We start from the raw sequence: 19,513 nt of genomic DNA on the forward strand, positions 1-19,513 counted from the left end.
GGATATAGGTCCCAGGTTCAGCAGAGGGATGCAGGTCCCGAGTTGGGCAGGCCTTGCAGCAGCCGTCCGCAGAGGGCACCAGAAGGCAGGGGAGCGCCTGCCTGAGTAGCCGGGCTCAGCAAACGCTCTTGCTGCCCGTGCACTCGAGGTGAATCGCCGAGCAAACCAAGCCCCAAGTCCTTCGGGAAGGGAAGGTGGCCTCGCAGGAGTGGCCGGGTCGCCTGGGAGAGGGGTTTTCCATCCATCAGCTCGTCTTCAGCCAGCCAAAACCACGCTGGCACCCCCTGCTCTGTCCCAGGGTTGGTTTGGTTTCTCTGCCGTGTGTGTTTATGTAAACCCTGCCATGTTTTTCAGATGCGCTTGTGTGGGGCAGCGAGAGCTTTTGTGTGTTTCCTGCTGGATTGTCGGCTCTGACCCGTGACGTGAGCTTCCCTTTCCCCCTGTCACATTCTTCTTTCTTTGGCAAGGCGTTCTGCCAGAGACCTTTCACTTTCCTGAAGCTTGGTACCGTCATCTTTTGTTCCCTTTTCTTGTTTTCCTGCTCTGGCTGACTGCAGCAGCCAGTTCCTGGGGGGTTGGCTCAGTTTTAACTCTGCTACTCTCTCTTGGAACAGGCTGGCAGCACCTCTTCTGACATCGTCTCGGACCATGCACCTCTTTATGCAATCCTCTGGATTTACAGCCCTGCCATTCCTTGACCTTGGCTAATCTCCATACTTTTGCAATACTTTCAAGCATCTTTCCCAGTGGAAGGTTGCAATTAGAGAGACAAGTATAGAGTTGCATACTTCTCTAGAGGGAGAGCAGGTTTGAGCTCCTTTAATCTAATAGGAAATGTCTCCTTTCCTTCATATGCAGCACTTTCTTGTGGTATGCAGTCATCCACCAGGATTGCTCCCTTCCATTTCTTTCAGCAGTTTCCCTTTCAGCTGTAGGAAGACTTGTCCTGTGTGATCAAAGGCATCCTTCTACAACTATAGGAGCAGAATGAGGAAACAGAATGCTGGATAAGGGATCAGAAAACCTGCTGGCTAGATCTCTGCAATTAGGCATGTCTTGGAGCAAGACTCAGGGAAATGCTCAGCTATGCTCACTGCCTCAGTTTCCCTGGTTGTTAGCGTGGGGGTAATTGCATTTGCTTCCTTCAGGGAATTGCCTTGACCTCGGTAAACCAAATTTCCTTTCCATGTTGATTCTGTCATTAGAGCAACTGGCTCAGCAAGACAAGTGAGAGAAGCAAATACCAGAGTTAGAGGTGAGCTGTGCAGCTTGCTGCTTCCTGGTGTTTGAGTTCTCCTTCCAAACTGGGCAGCTCAAGGGGTGTCTCGATCCCTTGACCGAGCTGGCAGCAGTGCCCTTCTGGACAGTATGGGGAGTGAAATTGCCTCCTTACACCCTGGGGAAGGCTCAGATGGGTTTGCTGTTGCTGAAAGCTTCTTCCCAAGAGAGTCCAGGACATTCAGGGGATGCTCTGAGAATGTGGGAATGCTCTTGCTGCCGAGGAACATTATTGGCAGCAGGCAGTGATGAAATAAAACTGACAGAATGGAAGCCCTAGTCATAGCCATGTCTTAGGGGCTGATAGGTTATGTAGCTGGTGAGCCAAAATCTGAACAGGGAGAGGAAGACCTGCCAGGTTAGAGACAGCTGCTTAAATTTATGGGGCTGAAGTGAGCATTGCAGGCCCTGAGCCCGCAAGGGGGAGCCTCGGTGGAGTTATTCACAGCACTGCTGATGAGATCAGTTCCAGACTGGAACAGATCCGCTACTGATACTGTGCACTCGGGACTCAGGAGTCAACAGAGGCATTAGAAAACGTGAACAGATTCACCCATTCTTGCTCTAACCCTCACTTGCTGTGCTGTTGCTAACAGATGGAAGGGGCATCATTAGAAAGCACAAGTATTGGGGGGAAAAAGTAGTTTAAGAGCATGAATTTTGCTGAGGTATAGTTTGGCTCTAAAGAACAGCAGGAGGGAGAAGGAGAAAAACCCTACTGCAAAGGCATTTCTGAGGGGCATCCAAGCATGATCTGAGCAGAGACTGGCAACAGGAAACTAGGCATCCTGAAGCAAACCAGGGAGCCCAGCTGTGGCAAATCCCCCAGCCTGGATGATGAATACATCCCTGCATTGCGGTGACAGCAAAGTGTGACTTAGTGTTTGCTGGGAATATTTAGTGTAGCAGCTGCCCCGGGGAGCTCAGAGGCACAGCCGTGTGCAGCCTCTCTTTCACAACGTGGCACAGGGAGGAGGTATTCCTGCTGCAGGGTGCCCCAGTGCCGAATGCACGTGTACTCAGCTGTGCAGCTGGCTCAAGTGTGGCAGCTGGTGAGTTTGAATAGATGGGTTTTGGCCTGGGCTTGAAAATCTCTCACTGCCAGCAATCCTGCTTTGGCTGCAGCTGCCTCAAGTTCCCTAGGAAACTTCAGTGCTGGCTTAAGTCGGGACTGTGAAACAGCAAGAGGAGGCAGTCCGGTGGCGCTCTCCCTCCATCCAGGCTGCTCAGTCTCTGCCGCTTAGCACTGCAGCCAGCTTCTGCCCTTAGCTTTTGGTGACGGGTTGGTGACGGTGAGGATCAGCAGGGCAGAGCGATCCCAGTGCTGGGGCATGGTGGACGTGAAGCTTGGAATGAAAAGAAAACTGTGACCCAAGAGGAGGAGGAGGGAGACGCAGAGTCTGCATACGCAGATTTCCCAAGGACCTGACTTTTCACAGGCTCCTTTTTAGTCCCTCTGGTTTCATCTGTCCTAGTAAGCACTACAGGAGCATGGCTGGGCCTAAGCACTGCCTCAGGATGTTGGCTCATGCTGTGCAGTTGTTAGCAACCTCCCTGCCTTGGTTTTGGGCAGTGCTAGCTAGCAGTGCCACAGCACCCAGGCACAGCTGGGGGACAGGGTGGACTGGGGACTGTTCCCACCAGAGCCTTGTTGTCACCATGCATTTAACCCCATAAATGGGAGCTGCATTCTGCTCCTTGCTTTTGGGGCCAAGAGTGAAACGACTAAACCCTGTAAGCCCAGGTCTCTTAGAAGGCAGGCTTTTGAAGTACAGTTGCCTGCAGCCTGTGTATTTACCCCCTAATTTTCCACTGTTTCCCTCTTCGAAGATGGGAAATGTCATGCAACAGGTTGTAGGTGAGTGTGTGGGATGGGAGCGTGTGCGCCAGACTGAAACTGGGAAATGCTAATGCTCTGTCTGCTGGTTACAGCTGAACACTGGGTTGTGACTCAGTGTCCTACAACCCATGCTATGGATCACTGTATTTGACCTACTGCCATGAGGGGTGGGAGAGATGCTATGAGAAAACATTGCCCAATTACATGAGATCATGTGGGTGTGGGGACCAGCTCCTGGATGCAGGGGGTTAGAGAGGCCTGGACACACAGACGTGTTGAAATTGCCCCTCTGGATCTCCTGCCTCGAGCAGGCAGGAGAAGGAGCCTATGGAGCATGCGATTCTGCAAGAGCTTCCCGTGCGTGCACACCTCTGTCCTGGTTCCCCTGCCACCCCAAACTACATCAGGTTTGGGAACTCAGGGAGCAGAATGGGGGCAGAGCTCGTGTATCCCCCATTTAATGTGTTGCTGACAGACATGTTCGCCAGCCAGGAGAAGGATCAGGTGAACACCTCTGGGGGTGTTTGACCAGCCTCTGCTTTGTATTTACCTGGAGGGGCTGTGTTCAAACAACACACTGTTCCCTTCAGCTCAGCAGCATTTCGAAGGCACTGTTTGCATGTGGGGCGTGACGCAAACATGTTGCATCTTTGCTGTCCCTGATTTGCAGCCCAAGCCCTTTCCTCTATGCAGAAGGAGATGTTCCCAGCAGAGGCTGCTTCTCTTTCCATGTCCCTCCTTGATCAGAGTAGCTTTGCATCTTGAGTAGCTTGCTTCCCTGCAGCGGCACTCTGGCTGAATTTCCGGAGGAGGATGTGCACTGGGAGTTGATGGGGTTAAAAGTGGTGTCACAGTGTGATTCCAGAGTGGGCTATTAGACTTCTTCCCTCTGCTGTCTTGCTGCTGTGCTGCTCCTGCAGCCAAGCAGCCACTTGCTGGTGTCCAGAGCTAGTGCGAGGCACTCTTCAGCTCATCCTGAGCCAGACCTCTGGGGAGGTGTGTCTCTGACAAAGCTGTTCAGGAAAGATTTCCACCCCTTTCCTAATGAGGCCGAGTGAGTAATAGAGATGTTCCTCAGGGATGGTCTTGTTAGGAGTGCTACGTGCATGTTCAGGAGCAGAAAGCAGGTCTCCACTAGCCTTTTCCCACTGTTGTGCAGCAGATGTGGATGTGTGTCCCATCTTGACAGAAGAGATAAGCTATCTGCCTGCAGATGGGAACTTGCCTGGCAGTTGCCTGTCATCCTCACATTGTCCTTATCAGATCCCCTGGCTTGGCAAGTCTGTTGGCAATGTGTTTCAGGCTATTCAGCCTGGGATATGATAAGATTAGTCTGGGGTGAATTGCATTTAAAGCATTTAGTTTCTAATACTCTTTTCCCCTCTCTGGAGCAACCATTCTCCATCCAGGAATCTGACTGCAATTAAAGCCTGGTGTGTGCTCTGCTGCTGGGGGCTTTTGGGGAGGGGAGGGGAGGAGAGTGGCACAAGGAAACCTGGGGGCAGCTAGAGACGCAGGCAGGTTCTGGCCAGTGGTGAGGAATAAAAGGACAGCAGAAAAGCCACACGCTGGAAGGAATGGAAAGAGAACCAGAGAGACCAAACAGTCTGGCATGACTGTTGGGAATAAATATTCACTGTGGTCAAGTGAGGGCTTATGTACTACTGGATACGTGGATCAGAAAAGGGGTAGAAGTTCATGGACGCAGTCCAGAGAAGGGACAGGATGCCTGTATAGGATGGGGTGTCCCTTAGTGCCCAGTATAGTGCTGGAAAGGGAGACCAGGTGTCCCAACAGTGCAAAGCAGCTCCAAGCAGCTGCTGCCCCGCTCCTTTAGGTACCTCGAGGAGATGAAAGATCTCTGGGCTCTAATGCTGGCTTTGAAAGCTCCTTCACCTGGTGACAACTCTAAGCAAGACTATGGATGCAACTCCTCACTGGGAAGCAGGGGAAAAGTAATTTAACATTCCCTGCGCTGGTGGGAGCTGGAACCTCCTCTGGACATTGGTTGTGCTTGGAGCTCTTGCAGCAGGTCAGGCTCAGTTCTCTTCCCTGTATGTTGCTCTGAAGGTCCATGGGTTTGAATATTTCTGGTGCCCTTCTCCTGGAAGGTGTGAGGAAAGGAATACAGAGTCCTTCGTGTGGGCCTGATCTTTTCTTAGGTCTCCTTTAGATGCCTGCAGTTCCCTCTTTAGATGCCCATTTCCTGCACTGAGTCAATCATTTGGGGATTTGGATTCCCTTTTTTTTGGCAGCTTTTCTTTCCCATTTTCATCTGGTTTGGTTTTTACTATTTCATTTTGCAGGGCCATCAAAGGAAGTTTGTTCAAGCTGATTTTGGAGAAACAGATAGTTTTGACTTGACAACCTCTTCTTCTGCAGACCTCAGCCATGCCCTTAGATCCAGGGTAGGTTGCCTGTTCAGACCCTCTCAAAGCTGATGTGTGGTAAGGTGGCTTGCTGCTTCCCAGTGGGGATGAGGGATACTTGGCTTTAGTGACGTGAGCATGGGAGAACAGACTTTTTGTTTTCCCTCCCATTCTTTCCAGCCCATGAGCTGTTAATTCTTGTGGCTTTTCAAAACTTGCTATTTATCCCTTAGCATTTCTTTCTCTCTCTCTCTTTTTTTTTTTTTTCCAGTGGAAGAGCCACCCTTGGCATTGTGCCTCATGCGTGTGACTCAGATGGATTCTGCTTGTCTGAAGATTCCTGTAAGTCCTCATAGTTGTCCAACCTGCCTGAGCTCAGCACTGGAACCCGTGAGAAACACACTCAAAGCGAGTCATGCAGTGCCAGTGGCCTTGTTCTCCCTGTGTGGGATGGAGTGCTGTGCGCAGGGGCTCGGCAGTCACTCTCACTTCATGCCTTTGCTGTCCTGTGGGGTTGAGTCTGGGATGGCTGTTTGGAGCTCAGAGCAGAGAGGTCCCCGTGGACCGTTTGTGTATGGTGCAATATTTTGCTTATTGTAGTTCCAGCCAACTGGTCTCATGCTGTCTCTGTTGTGGGAAATGATCCCCTTGCAGTCAGCAAAGTTGGGCTTGGAGCATCTTGGAAGTCCCCCGGCTTCCACTGTTGGAAGGCTTCTGTTCTTTGAATGCCTCTGATTTTCAGACTTAATTGGAGCCACCCAAGGGCTAATTTTTTCCAGAGGCACTGAATGCCTCAATACCTCCTGCTGGTAGTAAATGGTGTGACCAGAGATCAGCATCTCTCATACTCCAGCTGTATCAGCTAGGGGACCACAGCATCCTTTTAGGTTCTTGCAGAGGTTTGCAAAGAAGAGTTGGCTTTGGATGTGAATGTGGGTGTCTGTACCTCAATTTCATCATGTGCAAGATGAGGGAGCTGCTATCTGCCTTACTCAATGGTAAGATAAAACTGTTGGAGATGTTAATCTTTGAGTGCAAGATGCAAGTGGAGCATAAGACCTCATGAAGCTGTTCCTTTGTGGAGAGCTCTTTGGAAGATCTTTTTCTCATTAAGCTAATAATATCTCATCCAGAAGATCTGGGTGAAGCTGGAGAGACTTTTGGGAGATCCCAAAAGTCTCAGAGAGGGGGAAGCTGTGAGCCTTCTATACATCTCTTTGCCAGTAGGGAAGCTTTCAGCACAAGTGCATTTTTATCTTCAGGCATGTTTTTGAAAGCCTTTCCCACAACCCACATTCCTGGCATGCACCCATGAGTGAAAGAATTAGAGAAATGAAGTCTGGAAATGGAACTGGGTGGCATGTAATCAGTCCTCTGACCTCCCTTCCCCACCCTGTGCCAGTTCTGTTCATTCTCCTGCCCCTCAGGCAAGCTGGGGACTCAGAAGACATGACTCATCTGGCTGCCTGGGTTGATGACATGGCCCTGGTGCCTTATGAACCAGCTTCCTTGCAAACGAACCACCTTTCTCCCCTTCCTCATGCACAACTCATACCATACAAAAATGTTGCCACAGACTTCAGAGCTGCCTGAGAGAGAGGTTCCCTGCAAAGGTATAAGGACATAACTTGGCTATGGGGATGGAAACCATCCAGCAGAGCACATTTGAACTCCCCATGGAGATGGGAGATGCCAGTCACTCTTGCACCACCACCTTTCTGATAGGGGGAAGAGAGAGATGGAGTCTGATGGAATCTGTTCCCTGTGCTCTTGATCTGCTTTCTTGGTGCAGGTTCCCTCTTTTGCTGCTGCCCCTAGCCCTGAAGAAAGGTGTGGGTTTTTTCCACATTTTAGTTCTTTAGCTAGCTTTTTCCTTCCTCCTCCTTATTCCCCACATCCTAAGGAAGAGAAATTGCCCCCTACAGCTGAAGGGGGATGATGTTTGTGGAGAGCCTATTGGATGCTGATGGCCTCTAATCTCTTGCCTTCAGGTTCAGAGCATGGATGCTACTTCCATACTTCCCACTATCAGGTAGCTGGGGCGGGAAGGGTGACGGAAGATTCTCTTCCAGTCCTTTGTTCCTTCCCATTTTACTTGATCTGAATGCAGAGGCTTCAGTGCTTTCCCTAAAGGAGCAGCCCCTCTCTGGTCAACCTCTTAGGCAGGAGCTTAGTGCTCATGGGCACTAGTTTCCTTGTGCTCATCATTGCTTTGGCTTCTACATCTCCTGGACAGTCCTCTCCTGTACATGCCCTTCAGATCCACAGAGCTGCTTACCCAGTCTCTTGCTTCCCTCAGTTTGGCTGAGGTAAGTACACTTTGTTCTCTTGGTTTTCCTCCGTTAGGAAGCTGGCTGGCTTTCAGAGCTTAGGATCGGTTGGCTGAAGGTTGCAGCACTGTCTGCTGAGAGGCCAACCAACACCTCTTGACTAAAGGGGAAATCAGTTCTGTCAAACCTGTCTGGGAATTTCTGTGACTGGAAGCTGGAGGACTGAGCATCTCCATCAGGAGGTGGTGGAAGCTTCTCAGTCGTGTCCTGAGCCCTGGCTGCTGAAAATCCACCCCACAGTCCTCTAAGGTAGGGGGCATTCACCCTCTAGGCCTCATGAATGAGGGACACCAAGGCAGAAACAGGGCTTAATCACAACTGCTGGGAGGAACCACAACCAGGGTCCAGATGAGGTCAGAGAACACAGTTTAAATCAGGTCACTACTTGATATTTATTGTGTGCAGTCTTTCTTTTTTCTTTACTCCCGCACTGAAATCTTTCCCCAGAGGCTATTCAAGGAAATAAATAGCCAGTGGAAAGGGACAATAGCTTGCTGTGGAGTACAAATTATATGAAGCTGTAGGAAATAATAGCAGTGTGAGCAGATGCTACCCCAAGAAAGAATGCATGGTTGGTCTCTCCAGTTCCCTTTGCCTTGAGCAGATGCTGATGCCTCGTCCAAGGCACAGGCTCTCTGGTGCCTTGAGTGCAATATGGGACAGGCACCTTATCCCCTCTGCAATGTTGTTGTCCTCCAGTGCTGCTTCTTTGGTTTCAAATTAGCACTGAGCTGAAATCACAGCCTTCCACGGGGGTATTAAGGCAATCTCTTTCCTCTTTTTGCAGAGCTTGGTTTGATGTGAGGTCAGTGGCATGGACATCCATGCACCTGGCGTGGCTGCCTTGCCTTTCCCTCTCTTCCTTATTCCTTCTGGACTGAGCTTCACATCTGGTGATGACCATGTCGGTCCTGCAGGGGACTGTTCATAGCTCATGCTGTCTAGAGAGAATGTGTTGGCTGCCTTCCCCTCTGAGCCCCTTGCAGCCCTTCCTCAGAACACCATTGGGAGAGATGGTAGGGACAATTTTGGTGTGCTGGTGTGGATTTTGGAGGCTGCCCCTGCCACAAAAGGCCCTGAGAAACCTCTGACAGCTGAGGCAGTTTGGCTACTTTGGCTGGGAAGTGGGGAAACCCGTGGTTTTCCTCAGGGCTTCACACCTAGCTGGCTTATCTCCTGCCCCAGTGAGAAACCAAAATAAATACTGCTGCCAGCAATGATGCTGCTGAGGATCTTGGCAGCCTGCTGGGGAGGGTGGCATTCAGTCTGTTCTCAACAGCTGTGTGGGTGCCCTGTGGTAGAAGTGGCAGCTCTAGGCTATGGTACATGAGGTACTGCTGTCTGGAGGATCCCAAGGATCCTGAGATCCTATGAATGCTCCTGGTGGCCTGAGATCTCCTTAGGACCTAGCAGGAAGGCCGGGAAGGACTGTTAACACTGAAATCTATTGTATGGGACCTCTGCAAATAGAACTGCTGCATTTTATGGGGTGAAAATACTCTGCAGAGGACCTGCCCTGCCACCCTTCTGGCTGAAAGCCAAGATGATTGCAATTAATCTCTTCCCTCCTTAAAATATGGTTTTGGGTTTTCTTTATTTTCTCCATGCAAAATTGCAGACCTGCTCCCTATTGGAAACTCATCTTTCCCCTGGGTTGCATATGCCCCCACCCTCGCACTGAGTGACTATTTGTTTGGTCTCTGCCATCCCTCTGGAAATGCAGCAAATCCTCCTCTGGCATCAGTGGTGTGAACATGGGTGTCCCACACTAGTACAGGCCAAATGCCCTCTGGCCAGGCCAAATGCCCTCTGGTGTCCCACACTAGTACAGGCCAAATGCCCTCTGTGGGGCCCTGGAGGGGCACTCCCAGTTTGGTACCCTATTATAGGATCATCTCTGAGGGGCGAAGGGTTCCTGGATCCTTTGCACCAGTGGCTGCCAGCTTCCACAGCTATTGTTTATGTTTTCCTTACTGCACAGACCCTCCACCTCTTTTGCAGATGCTCTTTAGCCGGATTTCCTCTTTCTTTGGGATTTACATTCCCATGCTATCATTGTTTCCGCAGGCTTTCTGCTTTGCAGTGTCAGCAGGGAAGTATCAACCTGCCCCCGCCACCCTCCTTTCATCATCCCAGTTGCCACCTCCAACTGCAATGGAGAATTTTGGCTCTTCTGGGGTCCCTAGTCTCATCCCCTTCCTATATGGGGAGCACATACCCTTGCATGAGAGAGGCAATCAGCACAGGGCTGGTGTCTGACAATGTGGAGGCTCAACTCAGCAGATGAAGGAAGTTGCCAGCGCTGGCAGAGCTGCTGCCTGGTTTCCCACTATTGTTCCCAGTGGCAAATAAAAGGGGGGTGAACGCCCCTGCTGAGCATTGTAAGAAGGGGGTTAATGTAATCTTGATAAAATCTCATGGCCCTTCTCTGAGCAGCTCATGCCTCTTTCCTGCTCGTCTCCCTTTTGGCATATTCTCACATCTGTGGTACTCATGGCTCTGCGCACAACTCTCTGCGTGGGTAGTTTTCCTCATCCCTCAGACAAAATCATAGAATGGGTCAGGTTGGAAGGTACCACAGATCATCTGGTCCAACCTCCCTCCTCAAGCAGGACCATCCTAGTGCACATGGCACAGGATCATGTCTAGATGGTTCTTGAATATCTCCAGTGAGGGAGAGTCCACAACCTCTCTGGGCAACTTGTTCCAGGGCCTGGTCACCCTCACAGCAAAGTTCTTCCTCACATTCAGGCGGAGCTTCCTGTGCATCAGTTTTTACCCATTGTCTCTTGTCCTATTGGTTGGCACCACCAAGAAGAGCCTGGCTCCATCCTCTTGGCATGCCCCTTTAGATATTTATACACATCGATGAGGTCCCCTGTCAGTCATCTCTTCTCAAGGATGAACAGGCCTTGTCCCCTCAGCCTTTCCTTGTAAGAAAGATGCTCCACGTCCCTAGTCTTCTTAGTAGCCCCCCACTCCAGAAGCTCCATGACTCTCTTGTACTGAGGAGCCCAGAACTGGACAAAGTAAAAGACACATACTGCTCTCCCTCCTGGGCAGCTGCAAGGAAAAGGATAATGACATTTGCAGTATATGCCTTAAACAGGCATGGTGGTGAAACTTGGTGCAGAAAAAAAGGCATAGGTGCCTATGCACAAATCACAAAGGAAACGATTTTGGTTCTGGCCCTGCTTTTCATGTCAAAGTTTCACTGCAGTATGTGAGTAACAAGTGAAAAATTGCACAAGTGCAGTAAGTGGGGTCACCGGTAGGACACTTGATTTTTGGGGTACTTTTCTTGCACAACCCCCAGAATAGATCCCGGACAAGCACTGAAACCATGCCTGCTCTCATCTTTCATGTGAATGAGGAACTGAAAGTCACTTGTACCTTCGCTTTTCAGCTATATAAGGGACTGCATAAAAATGACTTGGAGTGAACCGGTTCGGACCCCACTACCAAGAAGCCCAGGGCACTGAAGGACCAACGGGGTGCTGCTGGATCCATGGCGGTGACTATCTTCTACTTAGACTGTCTCTCCCCTTCTCCCTCTCTCTCTTTCTCTCTCTTTTCCCTGTACAATTAATTTTGTAACATAAAGTTGGCATTGTTGAACTGGCATTTGGGCTCGTTTGCACCTTAATTTGGGGAGAGGACTTTAACATCAAATCATAAGATTTTAATTGACATCACAGACAGGATATACTGTTCTCTGACCCAAAGTGCTGTTTAACAGTTCCAAACTTTTACTGTTCTTCTTCCTGCCTGGTGGGCCCTGTCTCTCTCTGAAGGAGATTCACCAAACTTTTACTGTTACAAATTGTCTGCCTCTGAGGGAGACTGAAGTAAAATGGTTACCCAGGGTGACTAGTGTAAGCGTAATGTTTTACTCTCTCTCCTGGAGAAGTTTGATAGTCACCCCTCTCCCCTGGGGTCGGAATGGGCACAAACTAATTGAGGTAATGTACAGGCAATAGCTGATCACATTACTAGTTTGCCTGCCGAATGAAAAATAGGAAGAGGAAAAGGTAAGTTACTCATTAAAGGTAAGTTATTTGTGCAGTTTTGGTAGCTTGTTTATCCTGCATGCAAAATGAAATCAAAAGCTCCCCGCCACCTGAAAGAGTTGCAGATGTAGAATATATGACTTTGAAGTCAGAAAATTAGGATCCCAAAACATGGGATGGGGACATTTGGTACAATGCTGATGATTTAGAGGAAGACCTTGACCCTATCCCAGCACTAGTAAAAGTTTGACCTTTAATTAAAACTGAAACTGATGGTGAGGGGAAGGGAGAAGCCCACACTACTGTTTATACTGTTCCCTGGTCCCCCACAGAGTTAGGTAAATTGCAAGAAAAATATTCCAAGTGTCCAGGGAAATCAGAACCTGAGTATGTGTAGTGAGTTTCCCTTACAGGCAGAGACCAAATCTTGCTGAGTGAAGATGAGGCAGAAGTATTTTTAACTACTACTCCAGGTAACCATAACTACTCATTAACTGCCAGACCTCCTTATTGGGCTGGAGGCATAGACCCACAGGACAGAGGAAAGCCTACTACTGTTAAGACTACAGGATTCTCAGATCTGGCAGCCTCTGTGCAAAAGGCAGCATGTATTCAAACAATGTATGAAAGATGTCAATTAAGGCGATCCCCTATAGTAGCTCCCATTGATCTGGCCAGGTTAACTCCTCTCCTTTGTGGCCTTCCAGATAGCCTGAAAATATTTGTATCTGATGCCCAAGATCATGAAAGTTGCTGCAGCAGCAGCAAAACCACCTAGAGACCAAATTCACATACCTACTCGGTATGAATTCATCCAGGAAATAGGATGGGTTGGAGTGACCTCTGGGAAGAAAACCCCCAAGTGAGTATGTCAAATTTATACCACCACACCAAAGCCAAAAGCTAAACCACGATTTGATTATATACCCCTTACTGCAGGTGTTGACGGGTTGGTCACAAAATTAAAGCTTTCTGTGTTACCCTTGAGAAGTAAAAGATATTTCTTGAAAAGTCCATCAAATTAGTATCAGATGGATAGTGCCCTCCTTTTAACCCACTGTGCACTGGTTAGACAGAGACCAAGCAATTCTGTTCTATGGTTTTTCCAGGTTATAGGTATCCTGCATGTTAGAAATCAGACTGAAGATTCTCTTATACCAACTCCAAGTGTCCACAGGGATTGTTTGCTTTTATGTGTAGTATATTTTGGGGGTTGTATATTTTGGTGTGTGTATCTGTAAGTTTTGTTTACAAATTTAACTAAGTAATTAAGATTAACAAGTGTGGCATTTATAACCTGTGTTGGAAAGATATGCCTTGGTTTAATATGTTTATACTTAATGAAAATAAGTGATTACTGCTTGCTTGCTTTTGCCTAAATCTGTAGAAGGCCTCCTTCCAATGGGTATTCTTACAAGGACTGTGGAATACCTGGGATATCCTACAGATAGTGAATCCTTAGTCCTCAAATAAAAAACAAATTACTGTGCAGTTTAACCAGCCACTCAGTTTTCCCATCATCAGTACCAAAATGCTACTGATTTTAAAAAGTCCACTGAATAAGTATGTCTGGATAGCTGCAGATGATCACAATAAGGAACATAAAATTAATACTCAGTGGATTATCCCATCCTTTTGAACCAGTTCAAAGCTGAGCTGAGTTGTTTATTTGATCTTTTGAAGGTAAAGGCCAGGTGCCAAAAGGAGGAAGAGGGAATTCCTGCTGTAGTTTATGCCATATGTTTTGTTTTTCTATTAGTAGGAATAGTTATTATACTAGCATGTTTGTGCTGTTATGTAAATGATTATGTCCGCTGCTGAAACGGGGAAATCAACCCCAGGGGACAGAAGTGCTAATTCTATCAACCTCATATGGGAGTTTTGTGATTTGTGTGTCTTTGGAATCAAACAGACAAAGGAATAAGTGTAGCTTTCCCTACATCAGCAGAGTATGGCCCAAGATTTTTTGTAACACTCACGATCTACCAGTCAATTTAAGTGACCCCCCACTATGGAAATGATCTTATATTCTGGTACCTACCCCTTGGTGGTTAGGGAGTAAATTACCTTTGAAATGGAGGGCCCATTACCTATTAATTGAGGGAATATCTACGGTTTTTGAATGCCCCTGGTTCCCACACCAAGTGAGACTTAGTGATACATATTTTGCATACTACAATAACACAGAGGGACTTCAGAGTTGGAATATGTGTAATGCATCACATCCAGAAGCCATCTCCTCACTAAACTCTGAAGAGATTGACCTACCTGGGATGATCAGGGGAAGTCCGCTATTACCAGGGATGTCCCAAATCCCCGACTAATAGGATTCCTTGTCAATATTTCCCTTTTGATCCCATTTTTCGTCTGCTAAAACAACCGGATTATTATGAAGCGCCATATATTTAAAAGTTTTTTTTTGTGGTGTGTAGAAATACCCAGCAGGGCAGGAGTATTACCTATAGATTTTTCGATATGTGTTTTAATACATGGCATGTGTACCTGTTGGGGATACTCCTCTATGGGATTTAAAAATCAAGACCTGCTGTGTAATTCTGTGGCTAATTTCAAGACGCATTGGGCCCACATCCAACGGGTTCAGTATTCTGGAATCCCTTGCACCTACTACCTATAAAAGAACATTCTGATCCTGTCACCTCCCCAAATGTACTTGATGGACTGTAACAACACCTAGACTTGTAGGAATAGCAGCTATCCTGCACCACTTGGATTAGCTTGAGGATGTTCTGATGGAAAGTTTTAACTTGTGGTTAAGCCTAACTCAGCACACTGGTCTAAGATGTGGGATGGTACTCCTGTCCTTTTGCCCAAATCGTGTGTCTGTCATTATTTATTGGTGGGAAGGACATGATGAGAGCTGAGTTCTCCTGAACACAGCTGAGAATGGATCATTGATATACGTGCCACAGATTATTATATGGTAGGACAAAAGTTAGCTTTGGGATTTAAGATAATTTTTACACCTTATCTAGTTATCAGACAACATCAATGGGCATTAGAAAATATAATATGGCAAGTGGACAAGGTATCTTTTTTGAGGAGTTAACTTGCAAGTCCAACAAGTGTCAAAAATAGCTTTACGAAATCGGTTAGCATTATTACTTAAAAAGCAAAGTGTATGTGGAATGTTAAATTTAACAGATACTGAATGTTGTATTAGAATTTATAATGCTTCTACTTCCATTGAGGAAGCTCGAGACAAAAGGAAAGAAACAGCTGACCAAACTGCAGAATTGTTCCAATCCATGAAACCTAATGACTGGTTTGAAGGTTGGAGCCCCAACTCTTGTTTAATGTGTGTAGTCTGGTCACTGAGATCATGGTTAGTGCGAATTGGAATGATGTTGTTAATTAGATTTACTTGGTGGATAAATGATTGGAATTGCAGTTGTTCAGTGTACGATTTCTTGCATTATCCTTTCTGCTTCATCCATCTTTTCTCCCTCTGTCTGCTACGTGCACATCACCACTGTGGACAAAGACGACGATTGAAGGCAATGACTGCTGATTGATATTTAGTCACGGGGTAGTATAAGGAAAGGGTTAATGACTTTGCAGTATATGCAAAATTTGTTTCAGGAAAAAAGTCATGGGTGCCTATGCACAAACCACAGAGGAAACAAGGTTTCAGTTCTGTGTTCTCCCTGGGATGGCTGCAGGGGAGCAGGGTGATGTGAAGGTGTGTACAGGTGTGTCGTGGACACAAGAGCGTGATGGTAAAGAGACCCAATGGCAGAAAACACCATCACCAGCACCTGTTTCTGCTGGTTCCACAATCAGCCCAGGGAGATTTCACCAATGGTTTCAGTGTCCTCAACAGCAAACAAATTCCCCAAGCCTGCTGAGTTTTATGACCTGCTCATAGGAAACACTTCTGGGGAAGGAGTGCTTATCAGCACTTCTTGCTTCAGGATGTTTTGGGGAAGGGCAGAAGCTGTCTACCAGCTGGCTGTGCATCAGCAGGATGACTGCACTCAGCTGCTCTCTGCAGGACTGTGGACGGCGGCTGAGAGACTGCTGGTCTACTGAGACTTGACCTTCTCCTTCTTCTCCTTTTTCCACTTGACTTTTGGAGACTTACAAATCTGTGATACTGTCTGTTGATTTATATCGTAGCTTTTACCTGGGAAGAAGACAGCAGGGGTGATACTCCTCTGTAAGGACAACATTCCCATGTATCAGGGTTAGGGAGGATGGGGCTGTTGGACGTTATAAACATCGCTTCTCAGGCTAAAAGATTTAGGTCTTGATGAGGCTTGGATGGGGGGTTGCAGAGAGTCCCACATGTTGCTGTTGCAGTCCATCCAGCTGAGGCTGAATCTAGATCCACAAGAAGGGAAGGAGCTGGGATGCCACTATGTCACTCCTGCAAAGGACTGTTCATAGTTTGTACCATCTACAGGGCATGTGTTGGCTGCCCTCTCCTCCAAGCCCCTTTGAGCCCTTCCTCAGAGCACTGTGGGGAAGGATGGGGTAGACCATTTTGGTGTACTGGTGTGGATTTTGGGAGCTGCCCCCTGTCACAAAAGGAAGGAACTGGGATGCTTCTTTTGGCTGAGCTGTTACACACAGAAAAGGACTGAACATGGTGGTCACACCTCCATGACCAGCTGGGAAGATGCTTGCCCTGTGTGGTGTCTGAAGTAGCACCTCTAGGGGTTGTGCATAGTAGTCCTTCCACTGGGAGCCCACCAAAGAGGCTGGAAATTGGTTAAATCTCCTGAAGTCCCTAATGAGGAGTGTACATAAGGAAGCTTTTTCTTTGGATCAAAGTCTTCTGGCTTAATAGCAGCCATTGGAGCTTTGCAGAGGCAAGGGGCATGTTAATGTGTAAGCCACAAGGAAGTCTAGGGATGTTAGGTTCTCTGTGCAAAGCATTTCTGGGCTAAACTGCCTCCCTGCCTGGTTACTCTACCCTCTGAGGAAGATGTCTGTAAGGGCTGCTGCTCCTGTCCTCTGTCACCCAGCGTCCTCAAGTCAGCAAGGCTGAGTGAGGGGCCGGCATGTCACACCCACTCTCACCACTTTCATTTCTTGGGCAACACTGACTTTCCACCAAACCCTGTGTAATGCCCCTCTGCTTGAACTCTCTTTGTACCTCTGCTGTCGTGCTTTCCTTTCCTTCTGCTGAGGACAAGCCTGTTTTCATCTTCTCTCTCTCTGATGTATTTTCTCTCTTGTGGGCTTCACTCGGCCCACTCTTCCCTCACTGTGAGAGAAGCTCATGCAAGACCTCCAGCATGGAGGTGTTTTGGCCATGAGAGGAGCACCAGCTGAGAGCAGTAGATGTTCACCTGGCTGGGGCACCTTCTCCAAGCAGCACCCTCTCACTTACGGGGGCTGAGGAAGAATGGCTGAAGGAGCCTCACAGATTATTTTCCTCTGCCTTAGGATCCATTTGAAATCTTAAACCTCGATATGAAGCCTGGGAACACCCTGAAGATCAAGGGCAAAATATCTGCTGATACTTCTGGGTAAGTACAAAGAAACCACCTTGACTTACCAGGATTGAAGGTGGGCTGTAGAGGTAGGTGGTTTTCCACGGTCCCCAGATACAAAATGTGTGAGCATATCTGTGTTAGAGGAACCCCTATGCCACCACCTGCCACGCTGATGGAGGAACTGGGTGCAGAGATGTGTGTTGGATCTCAAGTCTTCCAAGACCCTCTCCTGTGCATGCTGCTGACCTTCCTCCTGTTCATCCACAGCTTCAGCATCAATCTTGGCTCCAGCTTGCAAGATTTGGCACTTCATTTCAATCCCCGCTTCAATGAGTCTGTCATTGTCTGTAACTCCAAGTGCTCCAATGTGTGGCAGAAAGAGCATCGTGACAAACACTTCTCTTTCTTCAGGGGCTGCACTGTCAAGGTGAGGAGTGTGTGCTGGGTGTTGGGGGGTGTGCCTGTGGTGGGGGGAAACCCCTGGTTAGCAGATTCCCATACCCTAGTTTTCCCAGTCCCATCCAATACTTCATGCTTCCTCACAACAGCCTGTCATCCTCTGGTTTTTGGTCCTGATTGTCATTTCCACTCCTCCTTCAAAATCCCAGTGCTGCTTCTGGGAACTTTGTATGAGCCCTGTCTGTCTCAGGCTTTGTAAGTGCTTCCTGACCCCCCTACCTGCCCATCAGGTGAGTGTACCAGGGGCATGTATGAAGTTAAAAGGAGTCTCCAAGGAGCAGGATCTTTCTGCTCTCTACCTTATTTCTCTCCCTAATTCCGTCCTGTGTAAACACAGGCTTTAAGGCAACCCAGAGTTTGGAGCAAAGTCCAAAAACCTCTCCATCAGCTCTTCTGTCCTCATTACTCCTGGATCCACGCTGCCAATCTGTCCTCTCTCTTCTCCTGCCAGGGATGCTGTCCTAGTTGCTGTCTCACCCCATCTGATGTCCCAAGTTGTTGACAGGGCTGAATTTAGGAGAAGTCCAGTTTCCATTGCTGTGGAGAGAAAGCTTGTTTCCTCAGGCATGATGGGCTCTTGGGGAGGGGTAGTGAGATGATGGCTTTGGAGAACATTCCCTTTGGTTTGCAATGATCAGTGATGCATTCTCGTCCTGTCTGCTTGTGCGTGTTTATCAGTAAAGTTCCTTTTTCCAGGTCCCAGTGAGCTGCTGAGGGCATTGGGGGGTCAGGTTTAATCTGCCCTGTTCAAAGCAGTACAGTGGCATATACATTCCATGTGTACATGTACATATACATTCCATAAAGACATGTAAAGACATACTTGGGTTTAGCTGCTCTGAGTTTACAATCTCAGTAGGTGAAACAGTCTCAGGAGAGATGTGTCCCCAGATCATAGTTTGTATACCAGCTTAGACCTTTGATATCAACTGCTCATTTCCTGAATCACCCTCAGCTCAACCCCCAGCACCTTGATTAAGGTTATAGTGAACAGGTTTGACCCTCCCAGTCAGGTCTTTTGCTTAGATGCTGACCTCTGAATACCCTCCTTGTCCTCAATTCCCTTTCCCAGTTCCTCATTGAAATGCTGACAGACAAATTCCGTGTGAAACTACCAGATGGGCATGAAGTGTGTTTCTCCAACCGGCACAGCTACCGCAAGATCAACTACGTGAACATCATGGGAGGCTTCAAGATCACCTCCTTCAAGCTGAGCTGATGGATGCCACTTCCCAGCTCTAATAAAAGACTAAGCCAGTGGAACACTGCTTGCTCCATCTGCTTTGTCTTCTCTGAGATCTTTGGGTCTGCTTCTGTGTAAGCCATTGTCAAAGCCCAAGGTTTTCCCACTAACAGAAAAAGAGTTCTTGTTGGATGGAAATAGCTCCCAGATAATGCCAAATACTTTCCTGGTCAGAAGAGGATGTGGGGTTGAATGAGTAGTAGATAAACCAAAGCAGGCTGTAGGTGGGGTTCAGGAGGAGGAGGAGGTCACTATATGATTGCTTGGGAAATGGTTGTGTAATCTCTTCACAGTGCTCCGTTTCTTCCTGCACCTGAGCTTTTGGGAGGGAGGGATAGAAGAATGGGCAGAAAAGCATGGATGTGATTGATGTGGCATTTTGCACCACAAAAGAGCAACCTAATTAAAAGTTAGGTGATGTGGGGAGGGCAGCACAGGTGTGCCTCCAGCCAGCATTCCTGCCATAGATAAGAGAGTGTCTCCTCCACTTTCGTCTTTACCTCACCTCACTTATCTGCTGGC

General features: G+C 48.0%; 1 protein-coding gene across 2 annotated transcripts; it reads left to right on the forward strand.

Annotated features, from left to right (window-relative positions):
• Window positions 1-1,853: 1,853 nt before the first annotated feature.
• On the forward strand, window positions 1,854-19,002 carry LGALS2 (galectin 2). Of its 2 annotated transcripts, XM_039384895.1 has the most exons (7): window positions 1,854-2,330; window positions 5,425-5,526; window positions 5,759-5,829; window positions 11,224-11,331; window positions 17,240-17,322; window positions 17,557-17,716; window positions 18,821-19,002. In XM_039384895.1, the coding sequence occupies exons 4-7, from the start codon at window positions 11,326-11,328 to the stop codon at window positions 18,965-18,967; spliced, it is 396 nt and encodes a 131-aa protein (XP_039240829.1). In that variant the 5' UTR covers window positions 1,854-2,330; window positions 5,425-5,526; window positions 5,759-5,829; window positions 11,224-11,325; the 3' UTR covers window positions 18,968-19,002. The 2 variants fall into 2 exon arrangements, with proteins under 2 accessions (XP_039240829.1, XP_027570907.1); XM_027715106.2 differs by lacking the exon at window positions 1,854-2,330 and having other exon boundaries at window positions 5,206-5,526.
• Window positions 19,003-19,513: the final 511 nt, after the last annotated feature.

This window comes from Pipra filicauda, unplaced genomic scaffold, assembly GCF_003945595.2.
Source record: "Pipra filicauda isolate LSUMZ 115617 unplaced genomic scaffold, ASM394559v2 scaffold384_size681814_pilon, whole genome shotgun sequence".
NCBI classification, from domain to species: Eukaryota; Metazoa; Chordata; class Aves; order Passeriformes; family Pipridae; genus Pipra; species Pipra filicauda.

Coding starts and splice junctions, on each gene's coding strand:
- LGALS2 (XM_039384895.1), top strand. Junction 17,323..17,556: donor ATATCTGCTGATACTTCTGG/GTAAGTACAAAG, acceptor GTTCATCCACAG/CTTCAGCATCAATCTTGGCT. Junction 17,717..18,820: donor TCAGGGGCTGCACTGTCAAG/GTGAGGAGTGTG, acceptor TCCCTTTCCCAG/TTCCTCATTGAAATGCTGAC.